The sequence below is a fragment of the Sinocyclocheilus grahami genome, unplaced genomic scaffold (genome assembly GCF_001515645.1).
Source record: "Sinocyclocheilus grahami isolate Dianchi unplaced genomic scaffold, SAMN03320097.WGS_v1.1 scaffold43.1, whole genome shotgun sequence".
Lineage (NCBI taxonomy): Eukaryota > Metazoa > Chordata > Actinopteri > Cypriniformes > Cyprinidae > Sinocyclocheilus > Sinocyclocheilus grahami.
Genome location: NW_015505222.1, coordinates 2,378,948 through 2,400,489, shown reverse-complemented (window position 1 = coordinate 2,400,489; position 21,542 = coordinate 2,378,948). Strand labels below are relative to the sequence as shown.

Genomic DNA, 21,542 nt, shown 5'->3' with positions numbered 1-21,542 from the left:
AAATGTAAAGACAATTTTCAATTGCGCTTTGTTTTAAAAAAGGTTATAAAAAATGTAAATAATTATCGATACCAAACGATGTGAAACATTATATTGTTGATACATTTTTTTAGCTATGTCGCCCAGCTCTACTGGTAAGTTTCCACAACGCAAAGCTTACCATCTAGACCAGCATGTCTCAACCCAGTCATATTTTTGATAGATAAAAGACATTTGAAAGGCTGCATTTACTTGATCAAAAATACAGTAATATTGTGAAATACAGTATTATTACAATTTAAATATTCTGTATTTGAATACATGTTTAAATATAATTTCCTTCCTATGATGCAAAGCTGTATTTTCAGCGTCATCACTCCAGTCTTCAGTGTCACATGATCCTTCAGAAATCATTCTAATATGCTGAGTTGCTGCTCAAGAAACATTTCTTATCATTGGCAATGTTGAAAACAGCTGTGTTGTTTCATATATTTGTGGAAACCATAACATGTTTTTAGTATTTTTTGATAAATAGAAAGCTCAAAAGAACAGCATTTATTTGAAATATAAATATTCTGTAACATTATACATGTCTTTACTGTCACTTTTTTATCAGTTTATCAGTGTATTCTTGCTGAATAAACATTTGTTTCTTTCATTTCAAATATTCCTACTGACCCCAAATGTATTTACATGAAATATTACACATAAAAAGGATTCTGGACAATAAGGCATCCACAGCCCCTGACTGAAAAACACTGCATCTGCACACACACACACACACACACACACATCCGCTGTTTGCAGGTAATAACATGGTAATTTAGATTCTTTAAGGCATCCATTAGCAATTTAGCTGACATCTAGTCGCACTTATATCTTCACAACTCATTCCCTCTCCAACACGCATGCACACACACACACACTTTGTGACTTCTCAGCTCATCTCGTTGCTCTCTGGAGACCAAAATCTATTAAAGGCCTTTATGTCCCAGAGCTCCGAAATGCTAAATAACCTGAGAGAAAGCACGGCTGCCATATTAACCACCATTACACCAGACATACATTTAAAATCATGTACACCATCTGTACGAGCTTCCATACGACTTCACATATGCGCCCAGGTCGTGCACCATGTGTTCTCTATACAGTATTTATGAAATGCAGCAGTTGGTTAGAGGCTCAAACCTCATGTGGCTGTGCAAGTCGCCCATGTGTCAAACGTTACGGCTATTGCATGCACAATTAATATTTCCTGAATAGTTTTTACAGCGCTATTGATGTAGAAGCCCAATGGCATCCATTCACCACCAGTAAATGGCCGTTAGAAGTGAATCCCAAGTCTGCAGTTCATATTACTAAATGGATCTGAATACCACTGGCAGGACATCCCTCCACTAACTCAATAAACAATGGCTTATTGTTAAGACGGATTGTCAACATAATGCCTTCAAACGATGCTTTTGTGTTGGTTGTGACCGATGGCAGATGGGCAGAATATGATGGCAGAACCTGTCCTGTAGAGTGGGCAGCAGTGGCAGGCACTGAGCCTGAGGGGCCAGTCAAACGGTGGGAAGGGGCCAACATCCTACAGGAGCCCTTGTGCAGGAGGGCCAAGTGCTTCATTCTGTTACTGGAAGGACATACAATTTAATGTTTCAGGGTCATTTTTATTTTAGTATCCCTGTCCACTACAGCCAGATGTGTGTAGAGACGTTCAGGGAAAAAAAAAAGGGATATTTTAATGTCCCTCTCACAATAGTTACACACCTCAAAGTCTGGACGCTTTAAGACCTGGCGAGGCCTTTGCCAATCAGTAGTGTCTGAGTAAGTAGTTTCCTTTAAGAACAGAGTGCATTTACTGCCAAAATAAAACAGATGAGTCTAGCATGTACAGAATTGGGACATATACAATCAAACATTTGAAGAATATATTATATAAATCTGATATTTTAAATAATTGTTTTAATCTAAAAAGTAAAAATACTTAATACTATGTGAGCTCCAGTGCGTCAGTGGCCATTCAGCACTCATGAATCTGCCGAGAGCAGCCTCACCTCGGCCAAATCTTCTGAAATTTGCTGCTGGCTCTGATGTCTCTATAGTGCTTAAACATGAGATAATATAATATAGTGTGATACTACTCACACACACACACATACATACATACATACATATATATATTAGGGCTGTCATCGTTAACGCGTTAACGCATGCGATTAATTTTACAATCCTTACCGCGTTCAAATAATTTAACGCAAAATTACTGAAGCGCAATTTCTATTCTAACCCTTTAACCCAATTGTGCTACTCTGCTTGCGATTAGATCATTTTAAGCCGCTAAACTCCGGGAAAGTTTTCAGTCCAATGATCCGGTAAATTAAACATTCAAACAATCCGTCCAAAACAGCGCTAATAAAAAGGAAACCAGGCTGATTACATCAGAGAGTCCAGAGAGAACAGAGACTCGTGTTGCGTTTTTTTGTGAATTATTAATTCCAGTGTGTTTGGCTTTAAAACACGAGCTCTGTCATATTCTGTGATTGTCTCTGAAGAGCGCGAGCCCTCACACATCGCGCGGTGAAGTACAGGCTGAATGGAATGGGGTTTTTTTGGCATCTCCATGTGGTCCTGTTCGGTATTGCAACTTGGCTTCTCTAAAATGTAAAAAAGCTCTTTGCTGTTGCACTGTACACATACTATAAAATTCTGATTTTTTTCTTTTCTTTCATATGTGCTTATATGGGCTCCTTATATAATTTGGTTCTTTGGTGTCCTTTTGGAGTTTCTAAGTGTCCTTTTTTGGAAAGACATCTACATTTCTCTTGAAAAAAGCTTGCAGAAAATATAGATTTTTGAGAATTACCCTTCAATCTTTTGGTTTACTTTGCTGGATATAGCAAATTATGACAAAATGAACATTTGAAACAAGATAAATGGTCTATGCTTAATTCCATGAAGTGTGCGATTAATCGTGATTAAATCACAGAAAAAGAATGTGATTAATCAGATTAAAAAATGTATCGATTGACAGCCCTAATACACACACACATACACATGTGTATGTATATGTGTGCGTGTGTGTGCCAATCAAAGAATAAATGTTTCTAAAGCCAATTTCCAAAAAAAAAAATAAATAAATTAACTTCAATTAGGAGCGCGAGCCCTCACACATCGCGCGGTGAAGTACAGGCTGAATGGAATGGGTTTTTTTTGGCATCTCCATGTGGTCCTGTTCGGTATTGCAACTTGGCTTCTCTAAAATGTAAAAAAGCTCTTTGCTGTTGCACTGTACACATACTATAAAATTCAGATTTTTTTTTTTCTTTCATATGTGCTTATATGGGCTCCTTATATAATTTGGTTCTTTGGTGTCCTTTTGGAGTTTCTAAGTGTCCTTTTTTGGAAAGACATCTACATTTCTCTTGAAAAAAGCTTGCAGAAAATATAGATTTTTGAGAATTACCCTTCAATCTTTTGGTTTACTTTGCTGGATATAGCAAATTATGACAAAATGAACATTTGAAACAAGATAAATGGTCTATGCTTAATTCCATGAAGTGTGCGATTAATCGTGATTAAATCACAGAAAAAGAATGTGATTAATCAGATTAAAAAATGTATCGATTGACAGCCCTAATACACACACACATACACGTGTGTATGTATATGTGTGCGTGTGTGTGCCAATCAAAGAATAAATGTTTCTAAAGCCAATTTCCAAAAAAAAAAATAAATAAATTAACTTCAATTAGTAACTGTAATTAGTAATAATCAGAAATGTTTCTCAAGCAGCAAATCAGCATATTAGAATGATTTCTGAAGGATCCTGTGATACTGAAGACTGGAGTAATGAAGCTGAAAATTCAGCTTTGCATCACATGAATAAATTACATTACAAAATATAATATATTTCAAATAATATAATATAATTAAAATATAAGAAAACCAACAGATACAATAGGGGCTATAGCCCCTTTGGGGCTTGGCCCCTAATAAAACAGTTATTTTAAATCTTGATATTTTAAAGCACACGTGTTTTTACTGTATTTTTATCCTGTCTTTTGAACACTTTTATGTAGATATAACCACTTAAAAGGCTGCCATATACAGTATATATCCCGAAGAGTTGTTGGTGCGATCTTGAACTGAAGAGTCTACAGAGCGTTTTACAGTCTTGAGTCACTGACGCACTGCTCATTCAGATGAATGTTTTGTTGGTATGTGTGTGTGTGTGTGTCAATCCAGCGAGCCATACCAGGCTCCGAAGCATGGCGAGGGAATTACCCATCTTCTCAAACTCATCAATGATGGATGGTAAAAGTGCTTCCGTTTTCATGCTAGAAAACATAACAATCTCTCTTCTCCGCATTTAGCATCAACACCCTTGGCCCCCGGAGCACACGGTCCGCCATCCTGCCATCACAAAGAACCACTGGCCATGGCATAAACACACACTCACACAGAGACACACACGTGCACAGGCACAAACCCACTAGTTCACGTCCAGACAGCCTATGCCTTTCACATGCGCTTCCTGCGCTTCCATGCGCTTCCCTATGCGCTTCCTGCTCCGGCATCAATAAACATATTTCCTTGTTACTCTTTACTGCTCCCACTAAATGTTTTGAATCAAGCGTTAAAAGGGTTGAAAACAGCTCGCCGCCACTTTATTCACCGCAGAGATGGAAGATTTAAATATAAATGAATGCACAGACTTTCAAAGCCGCAGCAGACGCCTAACACCTTGCTTTGGTGGGTATCAGAGAAAAGCGCACTCTGAACCGCGACTTTCACTTAGCGGAGAGGCTGTTACTCTGTTCTCGAGATGACACCGCACCGGCATGATTCCCGTAAGAGCTTAAATCATCTCGCACTCTCCCACATGCGCGCAATCACACTTCTGCCTCTGTTTGTTTTCTTTGTGAGCTCGTATGAAATGTTGACAAAGCAGAAGAGCTTGTTTGCGTCTCGTTTTACGAATGGTATCAAGGCTGAGACGCTTCACATCTGGACCGCCGATTTGATGTGGTTAGCACATGTGGGACCGAACAAGCACGCGTTAGTATAGTTTGTGGATAGAGTAGTTTGATTTGTAAGTTTAGATTGATGCAGACAGACGTTTTCCCCATGCACCTTCCTCGGTTTAATAGCAACAACAAGTGTCTCCATTAGTGTATAAATCAGTAAATGAATAGTGAAACTAATAGTGCTCTGACCTGCTCTTTGTTTCACTCTCACCTCTCATTGAGAGTGAGTTCTGACCTAGAGAGTAACGTGTTCCCTCTGCTTTACTTCCCCACCTACTCTCACTTCGGCTGCTATCTGTCTGCATCATGAACACACTGTAAAAAAAATTGTGATTTTAACAGTAAAAGACTGTAAAAATACTACAGTAAAAACCTGTTAACTGGTTAACAGTAAGTTTCCATACTATATTCGGTGAATACATTTAATTATATTTAATGTCATTTTACAGTAAAATACTGTTAAAAAAATGGTTTTTGGAAGTGAAAAAGTAGTCATTATATAATTTACAGTGAAAAAACGTAAATTGACACTGCACAGAATTCCCTGCATGACACTTCATATTTGATGTTTTTTGTTGAAATGACATGTTCCTCCTTAGTTTTTTTTTTCTCTTCTTATCAGTTGTGTACATTAGGGTTTAATCTTACATCTAATGTCGTTCAATTTTTTTATTAAATGTTTATTGCATTATTTCAGAATCATGTGTGTCACCGTGATGGGGTTTAGTGTTTGTGTGAATGACACTGTGCACCTTCTATATATAAGTTTGTGATGAGCTTTGGTTCATCATGTGACTTTCTCATCACCACCAGTTTTTGGTGGTTTTCAGTGCATCTTATTCGCCTCGTGTAATCAGACCCTGTTGACACGACGTGAACAGAAGCTCTGGCTGCAATTCCTGATAGTTTGTGCTGCAGCGGCGCTTCCACGCTGTAGGTGGGATCTCAATAAAATATGTTTAATTACACAATTAATTATGAACTTAGTAATTAGATTAATTAGTTAACTGCATAAAGGGTCCTTCCCCTTGCCATGGTACCGTGTACAATTAAAGTTTAGCACTGCCAGGGATCCTGGTGGGGAAGGGGGAATTAAAAAAACGGAAATGCATGAGAAAAATAAATGTGTCGGTAAATACATTCGTATGTAAACAAACACAACTACAGCCAGGCAGGCGGTCCATTAGACGACAACAAACTGACATTACAAAGACTATGGAAGTGACTCACTGATGTTTCTGTTAAAAATACCATATATATTTATTATAAACAAATATTCAGGTTATAAGTGTGGTGATAATGCACAGCTAGCTGGTCATTATCACAAAATAAATCCTTTCAGGGTGATACATGATCTTGTTTGATCCTGAAGGGGTTTATTTTGTGATAATAACCAGTTAGTTGTACATTATCATTCCAATCATAACCTGACTTCTTACCAAATAAATGAGTGGTTGTATAATTTGAGTTGAAATTGTATTATGTGAGAAGAAAGATGATTTGTGAGCTCTCGGTTGACGTTAATATCTAAAAAGGAGTTGTCATGTTTGTTGTATGTTATGTATGAGTCTCCATCGCCCACTGTGACCTCAGACAAGCAGACTGTTATTTAGCATGAACAATACTTCACTACACTGCAATACTCTGCCACACCCACCGTTCTCTTTTTGCCACATTAAACGGAAATTCATCTGTCACACAGTCATAATCTCTCTCCTTCCTGCGATCACTCATTCATCTCACTCCTGGTCTGCTGTCAGCACTAGCAGTCATGCACGGCAAACATGGCATCCTGCCAACGTGGGGTAATTAATTTCAGTATTTCCACAAAGGCAAATGATTGACAGAGTCGTGTTTGCCTTGAATCCTCATTACTCCACGGACGAGCCTTCTCTTCCTGGCACCTCCCCACTTCCTGTCCTGCTTGATTTTCCTGCACTCTTCATCTTTTCTGCACTCCTCTTTGAGAACCGTGTGGCCTGTCGCTTTGTGGATGTTCTCACACAGAAGCAGCGTCAACATGCTTAGCATCCATGACTCAGTGCTTCAGTTCTTATTGAATTATTTAGGTATTGTTATTGATTCGGTTTAGAAACTCAGTGGGGAAAATGGAGACTCAAGAGTTCATGTGCTGTATCACAGTGGCTCTTAACCCAACACTGCGCTGATACTGTCTATTATACAAAAATATCAAAATGTTAAATTCAAGCATGAAAAGTAATAATAAGCGCTGCTAATTGGGTAACAAATTAAATAAATAAAAAATAGAATAAAACAAATGCCATGATATGCTACTTGACTGATCAAATGAATCAGCATAACATATCAACTAAATAAAATTAACTAACTAATTAACAAACAAACAAATAAATATAAAATATATTTTAGTTGATTTGTCAGTTGATTTAATAGTGCTGGGCAAAACAAAAAAAAATAAAATAAATAAAATAAAAATACTAGACAGATGAACCACCGGATCTGCCAAAATATATTATGACTGGACAAATAATATTTGACAACCTTTTATTCTAAGTTGATAAGCCTATTTATTTTTACCATCTAAACTATGCACAATTATATGGTTAATTGCATTATATTAAAAATAAAACAGCTTCCAAAAGGAGGGGAAAAAAGCAACTTCAATCAGGAATCAAGGAATTTATTTGATCGCTAGATTAGGAAGCAAGCTAGAGAAGAAGAGAAATGCATAGAAAAAAAAGACACTAACTGTTATGCTAAAGTCTATAACAGGAGAACATATTCACTCACATTATTCTGTCCATCTGTGAATGTGACATCAGATCACTTTGTTCTACTTTTATTGCTGTATTCTTTAACTAGCTTTGTATTTTATCCCCTCGTTTCAGCTCAGGGTTTCCACCGAAGCTCACGTTTATATGGCCTTCTGCTGTGACGTCTGAGGATCACGAACAGACTCCGGCATTCTACTCCATCATGCAGTCTTCAAAAACCCGCTTACAAAACATTGCACATCTTTCCGTTCGACTCCACCATTAAGTTCACCGTGAACGGAAGTTGTGTTCCTGAATAATATGAGTGGAATTTGGCTCTCAAGGGGTCTTGTTGCACACAAACCGTACATGTTTTATTTAAAGGCACTTTATAAAACCAAACTCGCCAGAACAGGAGCAAAACTAAAAGCAAAGAATGAAGTGGTACGTCTCGCAATCCATTTATTCTTTCAAACTGACTCGCTAGAAGAAAAGTTTGCTTTGGATGTATTTTTAACAACATAATGCATGCCTCAAATCAAGGACAAATAAAACAGGAAAATGATTCGTGGTTTAACATTTAAAGATACTGTAAGGTTTAATTAATAGGTTTCTCAAGGTTGTCTGCTATACGTGCTTCACTAAAAACACCAATCACTTACCCAGGATCCCCCTCACATAGAATACCGCGTCAGGCGATTGAATCTTTAATGATCTGAACTGAACTACAAACCCAAGGCATTGAATCATGCATCAATAAATAAACAGCTATGGGTTATTGTATGTGCGCCTGGCGAATTTAAACAATGACCACCATCTCAACCACCAGTTATTAGATTACAAATTAAAGCGCACATTTGCAGCACAGCAACCTGAGAATGAATGTGGGTAATTATTCCAGAGGACGTTGAAATCGCAAAGCATTTAAAACACTTTTGCAAATAATTTAAGATGCCCGCAAGATTCAAATTAGCCTTTCTAGCTTTTGAATTACACATATAAAGTTGTGTCAAAAAATCTTCTGTGCACACTCGCTTCTTGATAAACACATTATTTTTTTTAAATGTCAGAATAAAGTAGCGGCGCATGCAACGCTGACCTACAATTAGCACCCGCTAGCTTAATACCTTTTGATTGAAAGCATAAAAATAATTAGTCAATCTGCATAATTGCTAATTAGATACTAATGCATATGTACTCGCAATTAACAACAGCTGCACGGAATAAAGGTAGAATAAATTTGCCTCTGAATGCCAAAAGAAGTATAAGGCTTGCAAACACAACTGCTGCGACTCGAATATTAGCTCCCAGTCGCTTTCTTACAAATGCTTAAAAATATAGTTTTTTCTTCAAATCCTTGAATTGTAGAGCTTAAAAGTATCCCGTAATTATCATCACAGAGGGTTGTTTTTGTTCAAATGTTTTTTTGTGGCGAAGGAAATCAGCTTTCTGAAGCCTACACACGTGGAGCGGGATGTCGGGATCTCCCGCCGAGTCCAAATGGAGCCCACTCAGATACATGTTTCCCTGTGTTCTTAAGTTGTTGCCAGGAATTGACGTTGACAGTCCTGTCGGCAGCATTCAAAAAGCGGAGCTTGTTGTTCTTTTGCATAAGGTAACAAACAAGTTTAACACCGGAGCAAGGGTAAACACAGAGGAAAGAAAATATAAGAGATAAACGCTCACAACTTCGGAGATTAATTCAATCTGCACAACAACCTCGAACCCTCGGTTCCCCTGTGGTTGGTACAGATCATCAGAAGTTGACAAATTAATCCTCACAGCCAGTTTTTACAGAAGACTGCTTCCTGAACTCGCTGAGTATGCAGGCATAGAGAGATTTGTACGTGGCACACAATGGCTCCACATACTAGAAACCAGCGTTCCGTGGCATCGGAGCGCAGGAGACCCACAGAGGCATATGTTTTCACCGCTTTTGTTAACTGCAATTCAGAAAGAACATTGTGTGACATTCTTGGTTCAGGTAGATGTAAAGCTTGAGTTTTCACAGAATCTGTGACCTTGAATATGGCCTTATGTTATTAAAGGAATAATTGGTTCATCGCAGCATTCCATGGTTGCATATTTTTTTTTCTAGAATGACTGATTTCTAACGTACACTAGCATTATAAAGTTTGTGGTCTGTAAGATTTTGAAATGTTTATGGAAGAAGCCATCAAGTGCATTTATTTGTGCAAAAATACAGTAAAATTGTGAAACTTTTTACAATTTGAAATAACTTTTCTGTTCCAATGTATTTTAAAATAAAGCAATAAGCCCCAAGATGCCGTGGTTTACAGTGAATTTATAACAGCTAAGGGATGGTGTTAGGCACGTCGCGAAGCGACCCCTTACCTGTTATAAATTCACTGTAAACCACTGCTTCATGGGGCTTAATGATTTTATGAAACGGTTATTTTAATACGTAGTAAGGTTTCACAAAATAAAATCCAGCAAATAAAGTGTAAGGATATTAATAAAAACATTTTCACCAAACAATGTAGTCCCTCAGAATCAGTTGTGGTTGCCGATCAACACACAAATGTAAACAAAGGTGTATGTTTGTAGAGTAATTTACAACAGCTTCGAACATGGCTCAGCCAATCAGAATCAAGGACCGGTACTATCTACCGACTTTGGGGAAGTCGTGGCCTAATGGTTAGAGAGTCGGACTCGTAACCCAAAGGTTGCGGGTTCAAGTCTCGTACCGGCAGGGATTGTAGGTGGGGGGAGTGAATGTACAGCGCTCTCTTCCACCTTCAATACCACGACTGAGGGACCCTTGAGCAAGGCACCGAACCCCCAACTGCTCCCCGGGCGCCGCAGCATAAATGGCTGCCCACTGCTCCGGGTGTGTGTTCACGGTGTGTGTGTGTTCACTGCTGTGTGTGTGCACTTAGGATGGGTTAAATGCAGAGCACTAATTCCTAGTATGGGTCACCATACTTGGCCACATGTCACGTCACTCACACTATCTGTTTTATAATATGTGACCCTGAAGCACAAAAGCAGTCTTAAGTCGCTGGGGTATATTTGTAGCAATAGCCAACAATACATTGTATGGGTCAAAATTATCGATTTTTCTTTTATGCCAAAAATCATTAGGATATTAAGTAAAGATCATGTTCCATGAAGATATTTTGTAAATGTCTTAATGTAAATATATCAAAACTTAATTTCTGATTAGTAAATAGTTTTTTTTTTTCTTTCAAACAAAAAAATGCTAAATCGTACCCACCCCAAACTTTTGAACGGTAGTGTGTAAGAACTTAACTTTATATGTATACATTAATGTGTGTATATATACTTGTGCCCCATCTGTAATACACACACAATCAAACACACTTAAAAGAGTGTTCAGCTCATAAGTTGAGTGAAATTAACTTTTTTACTGCACTGCAGTACTTCAACAGTCTGTGCAGCAGGAGTTTAGATGGACCTTTTGATATGCTTAATTAATGTAACTGGAGTGTATGAACATCTCCTCAGACTTTATCAATGCACACCGATCCATACCGAAGCCAATGGACCAGGCTTAAGATTACAGTCCAATTTAATTTAAGACAGATACAAGCAGGGTTCATCTGTGATCCAGAAACCACCAATTAGTTATCTATCTTTCACTCAGTTTCTTTGAAATCACTAATCGTTATATTCTGGCTTTGGTAGGAACATGTCCCAAAGGTCCACACCAGATTCTACACTAATGCACATCTTTACACTTATTTCGAAAGTTGCCAAAGCTTGAGTTACAAAATATGGAGTTTGACGCTCCCTGTGCTACTGAGACCTTTTTTTTCTTTCAAACAAAAAAATGCTAAATCGTACCCACCCCAAACTTTTGAACGGTAGTGTGTAAGCACTTAACTTTATATGTATACATTAATGTGTATATATACTTGTGCCCCATCTGTTATACACACACAATCAAACACACTTAAAAGAGTGTTCAGCTCATAAGTGGAGTGAAATTAACTTTTTTACTGCACTGCAGTACTTCAACAGTCTGTGCAGCAGGAGTTTAGATGGACCTTTTGATATGCTTAATTAATGTAACTGGAGTGTATGAACATCTCCTCAGACTTTATCAATGCACACCGATCCATACCGAAGCCAATGGACCAGGCTTAAGATTACAGTCCAATTTAATTTAAGACAGATACAAGCAGGGTTCATCTGTGATCCAGAAACCACCAATTAGTTATCTATCTTTCACTCAGTTTCTTTGAAATCACTAATCGTTATATTCTGGCTTTGGTAGGAACATGTCCCAAAGGTCCACACCAGATTCTACACTAATGCACATCTTTACACTTATTTCGAAAGTTGCCAAAGCTTGAGTTACAAAATATGGAGTTTGACGCTCCCTGTGCTACTGAGACCTCGGTGATGTAAAAGAAGCTCAATTTGATTTGCTCATCTCATCTCTTACTGACCTCTAATTGATGTTGCCATCTGAGCTTGGTGATGCTCCCAATATAGCCCCTGTGTGTGTCCAATATTTGATTATGCGCCGGTCTCCATGGCACCACGGCCATTTGTGTGCTAATTAATTACCAGGCTTAAGAGCTTGTAGATAATTGGTGTGTACACCACCATCAATTCCATTAAAAAGAGCAATTATCACCTACCTTATGCAAATGATTGTTTCTGAGCTCCCCCCTCTCTCATCAAATTAAAAGGAGACACTTGAGTTGTGCCGCTCTGCACTAGATCACACTTTCAATATCACATTAATAGCAAGAAAAGACGCGGAGTCTCACGGATACATGCATGACGTCTATAATGAATCTTTAGAGACCAATAAAGGGTGTGTGAAAAATCTGAGAATATCCTGGTGTGAAAAACTGTCCAAAAACTAGTTAAACCACTCAAATGAATCGTGAGGTGCAAATGTACGCACGTTAAATATCTCTGACCTTGGGCGATACAGGTGCTGGAGCAGATCTATGGATCTCTGTGATTGGAAAAGTAGGTCATGGAGTGCTATGGCTGGAAATATAAAAACTGAACATCTTTGGCGCATGAGACCCCAACAGGGAAATCATTGCTAAATAAATCAAGTACGTGCTGAGCCCAATAGAGCTTCACTTTCTCAGCCCAGAGAGACGCGACTGACCATTAGCGTATAAATACACATACTTCCATCACGGCTCTTTTCACGCAGGAAGGGACCTCAAAACCTATGGTGACATATTAAGGACAATGACATATAAATCAAATGTCTTCTTTTGACCGACCTTTCCTAATTTTACTCAAGGTGAGAATGAAGGTTCTGCTGGTTCACACTGCTTAGATGAGCAAAATTGCAAAGATCATTTTCCTTTCAAAGCATTTTTTTATTACAATTGCACAAACTTCTGTTTTATTTTTTGTAATTGATATTTGTTTTTCATTCAGCTGATTTAAAGATTTTGGGGGGCATTTGGACGAACCTCACAAAGCTGTCAATAACAGATCCAGGCCATATTTCACCTCAAAATAAATCAAGGGAAGGAAACAAGAACATATATTTTGCTGAGCAATGAAGGTTAAGACCATTTTAGATTTTTCGCTGTGTTATTATTTTTATGATAATTTAGCACTTTCCCCAGAAAAAAATCAATAAATAAATGATAAATCCTGCTTACCACAATTCAACAAATTATATGATTTGCATTATTTAATGATTAAAAAGATTCCAATTTAAAGATATTTAAATAGTAAAGCATTTTATATTCTTCACTTTTTTGTATATTTGTTGTACCTTGTTTTTAATTTATTGTTGATTTATTTATTTTTAACTATTTTATTAGAGTATTCAATCATTATTTTATTGAATTAGAATGTGATAATTGTATGTAACTGGCACAAAATAATACTAATAATTCAAAATGGTCCAATTCAAAATGAAAAATGATTTTCCTTATGTAAAATAGCGCATATATATATATATATATATATACAGTGGTGTGAAAAAGTGTTGGCCCCTTCCTGATTTCTTATTTTTTTGCATGTTTGTCACACTTTAATGTTTCAGATCATCAAACAAATTTAAATATTAGTCAAAGATAACACAAGTGAACACAACATGCAGTTTTTAAATGAAGGTTTTTATTATTAAGGGAAAACAAAATCCAAAACTACATGGCCCTGTGTGAAGAAGTGTTTGCCCCCTAAACCTAATAACTGGTTGGGCCACCCTTAGCAGCAACAACTGCAATCAAGCGTTTGCGATAACTTGCAATGAGTCTGTTACAGCAAGTATTTGGCAGTTGAAGAACTTTACTTTTTTTTTTTTATGTTTAATTCAGTGTTACTTGCTTTTTCTTTGTAATTGTTTGTGGAATTTACTAGCTATTGAACATTTACATTTTTATTTAAACATTTATTTTACACCAAATATTCCAGTGTACCATCTAAGCAATTGCTACTTTTGATATAACAGGCTCATTTTGCCATCTATACAGTCCTAACCAGACACAAACAATGGCAAGACATTTTGCTGCTTGCTTTTTATTCGCTCTACCTAAAGCGAATCACACCGACTGTCATAAATATACATTAAACGACATATATATTCTGATTACCGGGCCTTCTGTCATTATGCACAGCATCAAGAGTTCAGCGTGAACAGAAAAAAATGCTGGAAACGCCATGCTGCGACTGGTTAATATGAGGTGTAAAGCGAAAACACAGTCAAAGAAACATTGCTGAGAGGGCTTATTTTCAGCATTACACACATCTTCTAGATCTCTTAATGCACATCTACTGCATTTCTGCACAGATACGCATAATTGTGCAATTTTGCCTCTACCCATCTCTTATTTATTACAACTACGTTCACTTGTGCAAACTTCATTCTGTGTATCGTGAGAGCATTCTATATTTACATTCTAAACTGTTATTGCAGAACATTAAATTGTTGTACACATTGAGTGGGAAGGCGTATAATGAAAACTATCATCTGTGATATTCATCTTGCTCTCTGGCTCAGCTCCTCCTCCTCTGTTAAGTTCAGAGAAGAGCAGAGACAAAGAGAGAAGGAGAGTAACTAGAGCTGCACCGCAAACATGAGCAGACTCACCGGAGTTGGGGTCCGAGTTGCCGTCCGCTTCGGTCCTCTTGTCCGGAGAGGCCTGCTCGTAGAACTCGTCCTGTGCCTGCACCAGAGGGAGAGGGTGTGAGATGAGCGGCCCACTGCCCACAGGCTCATGGTCCCCCAGCCCACTGTCACTGCAGCTTTCCTGAGACCCGTCCGGCAGGTGAAACGTGACGCGCCGCTGCGACTATAAAACCAGAGAGCAGAGAGACAGAGCCACACATTAATGCCTGTCTCCTTCTTATCCAATCAACCGCCCACTTTCAGTCAATATTGTGGATTGAGACTGAATTACAAATTTGACAGCTGAGGGATTTGTTGACTTTTATAGAAATTAATTTACTGAACAAATAGCATGTTTTGGATTTTATTTGGTCAAAATTGCCCCTCGGCACAGCAAGCACAAGTCACGTTTCACTTTACGAAGCTCTCAGCACTAAAGAACATGTGACATCATGTGCACAGTGGATACAGCGTAATGCGCTAATGATATGATGTGTTAATAATCGCTCAAAATGACGGTGTTATGACATGCCAGTATGTGAGATGAGATGATGAGAGGTGACATACGACAGACACAGATAGATAGATAGGATAGATAGATAGATAGATAGATAGATAGATAGATAGATAGATAGATAGATAGATAGATAGATAAAAGCATTACAAATCAAAAGTTTAGGGTTGATAAGGCTTTCTTCAATGTTTTGAAACAAGTCTCTTTATGCTCAACAAGCCTGCATTGTATTTTTATTTTCCTGTGTTGCAAGAGCATTTAAAAATGGCATTAAAGTTTACAATAAAATGTACTATTTAAAATAAGTGTGTTCTATTTTAATATATTTTAAAATGTAATTTATTCATGTGATGCAACAGCATTAGAAACAGCATAAAAAAATTTGACATCAAAATGTACCATTTAAAATAAAATATTATTATTATTATTATTATTTTAATACATTGTGAAATTCAATTTATTCATGTGATCCAACACATTTATTTTAAATGTACTATTTAAAATAAGTGTTTTCTATTTGAACACATTTTAAAATGTAATTTATAAATGTAAAATGTGATGCAAAGCCCAAACTTTGTAACAGTATAATGAGTTGTTGTGATAGAGGTGGTATGTTCTATGTTCATTGCTCTCGAAGACGACCGGTCAGCACAGGCTCTGCCCACAGCGCTGGTAGGCGTTGGCGGAATATCACTGCTGGGTTGGCCCGGCCAGCGCATCCCAGTTCACATGCCATGTGCTCACACTGGGCACAGAGGCTCAAAACCGTGTGAAGGTTCCGGCATCACCATCGAAACGTCTTGATGATGCAGCGTGCCTGTACCATCCTGCATCTGTGAGCTTTCCGTTGCTTGCATACACAATAATTTACACACAATCTGGGAAATAATTGCACACTTAGTTTTAACCAAGCACAGAAAATATTTCTGCATTGCTGATCTCGGTCACTTGCTAATTTTGAGCATACTCCAAGAAATTCTAATGACATTTCGCAAAGTCCAACTCCGCTAACCTTTCTGAGCGGGACGTTGTCTTTTTTTGCACCATCTCTGTCGACTGTCTTAGACAACTCTGCTGTAATTATTGGCAAAAGCAAAGGTCAGCCAATCTCAGCGCTATGCAAATGACCTCATTATATAATTTGGAGCATTTCAGAAAGCAAGTGACATTCAATTAGAGGTAAAAAAAAGAGGAGAACAGTAACTTCAGCACGACAGCCTGAGCTATGGACAACTTAAGCTGGACAAACCACAACGGCTCCATTCTCCGAACTCTGGCCTTAGAACAATCTTACTAACCTTTTCACCTTTTGACCACTCGCATAGCAAAATTATCATGCAAGAAAGTATGAGGATTATTTGTTTATAATAAATAGATAGATAGATAGATAGATAGATAGATAGATAGATAGATAGATAGATAAAAGCAAAGCATTACAAATCAAAAGTTTAGGGTTGATAAGGCTTTCTTCGATGTTTTGAAACAAGTCTCTTTATGCTCAACAAGCCTGCATTGTATTTTTATTTTCCTGTGTTGCAAGAGCATTTAAAAATGGCATTAAAGTTTACAATAAAATGTACTATTTAAAATAAGTGTGTTCTATTTTAATATATTTTAAAATGTAATTTATTCATGTGATGCAACAGCATTAGAAACAGCATAAAAAAATTTGACATCAAAATGTACCATTTAAAATAAAATATTATTATTATTATTATTATTTTAATACATTGTGAAATTCAATTTATTCATGTGATCCAACACATTTATTTTAAATGTACTATTTAAAATAAGTGTTTTCTATTTGAACACATTTTAAAATGTAATTTATAAATGTAAAATGTGATGCAAAGCCCAAACTTTGTAACAGTATAATGAGTTGTTGTGATAGAGGTGGTATGTTCTATGTTCATTGCTCTCGAAGACGACCGGTCAGCACAGGCTCTGCCCACAGCGCTGGTAGGCGTTGGCGGAATATCACTGCTGGGTTGGCCCGGCCAGCGCATCCCAGTTCACATGCCATGTGCTCACACTGGGCACAGAGGCTCAAAACCGTGTGAAGGTTCCGGCATCACCATCGAAACGTCTTGATGATGCAGCGTGCCTGTACCATCCTGCATCTGTGAGCTTTCCGTTGCTTGCATACACAATAATTTACACACAATCTGGGAAATAATTGCACACTTAGTTTTATATAATTTTTTTTACATCATAACAGTCTTTACTGTCACTTTTGATCAAAAGTGATAAAAAAAAATAACAATAATAAATCAAATCTTACTGCCCCCAAACTTTGTAACAGTATAATGAGTTGTTGTGATAGAGGTGGTATGTTCTATGTTCATTGCTCTCGAAGACGACCGGTCAGCACAGGCTCTGCCCACAGCGCTGGTAGGCGTTGGCGGAATATCACTGCTGGGTTGGCCCGGCCAGCGCATCCCAGTTCACATGCCATGTGCTCACACTGGGCACAGAGGCTCAAAACCGTGTGAAGGTTCCGGCATCACCATCGAAACGTCTTGATGATGCAGCGTGCCTGTACCATCCTGCATCTGTGAGCTTTCCGTTGCTTGCATACACAATAATTTACACACAATCTGGGAAATAATTGCACACTTAGTTTTAACCAAGCACAGAAAATATTTCTGCATTGCTGATCTCGGTCACTTGCTAATTTTGAGCATACTCCAAGAAATTCTAATGACATTTCGCAAAGTCCAACTCCGCTAACCTTTCTGAGCGGGACGTTGTCTTTTTTTGCACCATCTCTGTCGACTGTCTTAGACAACTCTGCTGTAATTATTGGCAAAAGCAAAGGTCAGCCAATCTCAGCGCTATGCAAATGACCTCATTATATAATTTGGAGCATTTCAGAAAGCAAGTGACATTCAATTAGAGGTAAAAAAAAAAAAAAACGAGGCGAACAGTAACTTCAGCAAGACAGCCTGAGCTACGAACCACTTAAGCTGAACAAACCACAAACCTTCTCAGATCTCTGGGCTCAGAACAATCTCAGTGACCTTTTCACCTTCTGACCACTCACATCACAAAGTGATCATGCAAGAAAGTATGATGATTATTGTTTAAAGTAATTAATGGGGGAAAATTTCAGAATAAGTTTGTTTCAGACAGTCAGTTTACTTGGCACTATTTACTTGTGATTTAAGTTGTTGAAGTAGCAAAATATGCTGTGAAAAGTAATAAAACAAATATAAAAGTGTGAAATGAACGCAATCATAAACAAATAAAATGGGAGTTGGTGGCACAGCCTGTTTGAAGTGTTAAATTGCACTTTTATCACAGAGACGTGTCTTTTAAACTGTCTGAGCGTGCACGTACATACTGTACATATTGAGTGAGTGTAAGTTCAGTCATATGATAAACTACTGTATATCATACCAGTTCTGACTGATTCCACTACAACTTCACACACATCATTTTAGTAATAGATATGAAGGATATCACGTGCTCTATAAACCACAAGTCCTGTGTAGTATTTGTATTCATATGATATCCTTGGGTTTTGCCAAAAACCACACTATCAACTCACACACATTAATCTCTCATATCACAATACAATATAATCAGAGCAATATTGTGTGTAGATCAGCTTGCAGAGTGAAATACTACACCTCTAATGTCCCAGCGTGATACGCAAACCACCATGAAATGAATGCACAGGTATGTGATCACACTTCAGTTATAAACGGTAGTAAAGCAAGACTTGATACACACACATTATATGCAGGGATAATGTATCATGGCTGCTTATGTGCTCACAATGTTTTAAATATCTAATGATGCATGAATGCATGTGTGTTAATGTAAATGTGCATGCTGCATCCAAAATTTAGTGACAAATGCCAATAAAAATCAATGGGGAAATGGAACCGAAATACTTTTTAATTAGCTGATAACTTAAATTGTGAAACAAATAAAATTATAAATATTACAGATTATAAATAGCAAAACACATTATGACTTAATAAATGTTATGCAAGACATGTTCTTGATATATTTCATCTAATTGGCATATTGTTGAAATACATTATAAATCTTAAAAAGAATGAATGAATGAATGAATACTGTGTGGTTTATGAAATTATGTTTCTTACATAAATTGATCTTATTTTATGAATATTTTTTTTTACTGAAGAGAAAAAAAAAGGATAAAAAGAGGTTTATCTATGTACATATTTCTCGTATTAAGCCACCAAATCATACATATGAGGAATAAAAATCAAATTTTATTTTTGTGGCAATTGGACAGACTGGCTCATCTCAAGGGACACATTGACCTGTGCTGTTTATCACAAATATGCAAAGAAAAAATGGCTAAATAATCCTATTTTCAATGGTCCAAAAATATATTTTTAATACAAATGATGCAAAATAAAGCTTTATGGCCAGTGAGAAATATGTATGCTACATTTTCCCAATTCTCCAAAAGTTAATACAGGATCCCGTGTACCTGCGCCTCACACCATGCGAAAGTCAATGTGGGCATGAATGTGTGTGTTTGTGTGTTTGCCCAGCAGTCACTCACTGCTGTATTAGTATAAAACCAGCTTAAACCTTCGCCACTGCCAATTTACACGCAATCATGGCTTATCATGCTTGTCAGCCCATATTAGCTGCGTGTTTTTATATTGCAACGGGCCAAACGCGCTGGCGACGGCACTGGTGCTAAGCAAACGTAGCTGCTTTCAGCTAAGATGTTTGCCCTCGTCAAAGTACACAGAATCAATGTCACTGAAGTTTTCTACTCAAAGACACGCGACTCGATTGCACCACCCGATTCCCTCACTCGGGGCTCAGGAGCGAAGAAAGAAAAGAAAGTGGATGTCGCTAAAGCTAAAAAGAACAGCATTTATTTGAAATAGACAAATTGTGTAGCATTTTAAATTTCTTTACTGTCTCTTTTGATTAATTTACCACGTCCTTGCGGAATACAGGTATTAATTTCTTCTTACTGACTCCAAACGTTTGAATGGTAGTGTACCTATAGCGGTAACCCCACTAACCTGAGTTAAGCAATCAAACCATGACCCACAGGAAAAAGCTTTTGTTGAGCTGAAAAAAAAGACTTTATTAGAGAGGACAAGCTTTTATTGCTTGTCACTTTTTTTGACATCAAGTATGTCACTGCTCTTTTTAGCTAGGTGTCATGGTGGAGTGTGCATGCAAACCAACACAGACTCAAAAAAAGAAAAGAAAGCCGTAATAGCGCAATCAGCAGATCACTCAAACAGTGATTAATATATCCGCACAATGACTCACACGTGTAGGTAGATGCATACACGCAAAATAAAAGGGCACACTTGTGACAGGAAATTGAGGTTCTGGTCTCAGCGTGGATATTTCCATAGCAGCCCTGGTGTGCTTTTCGTTTGCAGGCGATTGCTCAGATTGCTCAAGGAAGGAGAGAGAACGTCTACCACCTCACTGCTGCTTCCAACCTCGCACACTCGAGAAAATAATCCAATCCAGCAACGCCTCACCACCTGCTGAAACAAGCACCGAACGCGGCTCTTGTGTTGCAGCTTTTCAGAATCACAACAACACGAGAAAACACACGAGCATTCAAAACAGCAGCACACAATATGTCCCTACACCTCACAACTGATGAGGAATCTAGAATGGTTCTTACACAGAACCAAATGACTTCAAGACATTTAGTTTTGTCTATGGTTCTGCATTCTTCTGCCAAAGCAACACAGAAGGAGTTTGGTTACTGATGATTTGTAAAAGTTGGAAATGGAATTGGAAAATCTGGCATCCACAGTCATCTCCATCCCGTGTTTTTGTTTATTCATTAAATATGTGTGCTGCATTTGTTTATGCTTTCAGCTACAAGTAAATGTCGAGTATCAGCTATATTTATCGCATTTGACGATCCATTACACAGATTATCTCCCAAATTGAATGAAGACAATATTGAGCTTGCAGACTGAGTTGACGAGAGAGGAAAAACTGGGCTCTGTAAAATAAACCAATAGCCAATAAACATAGAATGTATAATATAACTTTCCTGTGTTGTCCCTAAATCCATGTGATTATTGGCTACTTGTTATAAGTAATAAAATAAAATAAAATAAATACTTTTGTACCTAGTTCAAAACAATTATTGGACAAGTGGTTCTCAAAAATACTAAAACAATAATCAATGGAAACATTAAGTTTGATAGATAGATAGATAGATA

The 21,542-nt window shown here is 37.5% G+C and overlaps 1 protein-coding gene across 2 annotated transcripts in view; it reads right to left on the bottom strand.

The window, feature by feature from the left end:
• The window catches only part of LOC107582331 (protocadherin-9-like), a 294,980-nt gene that overhangs the window by 96,390 nt on the left and 177,048 nt on the right, over positions 1 to 21,542 (bottom strand). The window contains exon 4 of one of the 2 annotated variants that reach the window (XM_016268127.1): positions 14,808 to 15,009. In XM_016268127.1, coding sequence (XP_016123613.1) covers positions 14,808 to 15,009 — 202 coding nt within the window. The remainder of the gene's footprint in view (positions 1 to 14,807; positions 15,010 to 21,542) is intronic. The other variant, XM_016268128.1, reaches the window with a different exon arrangement.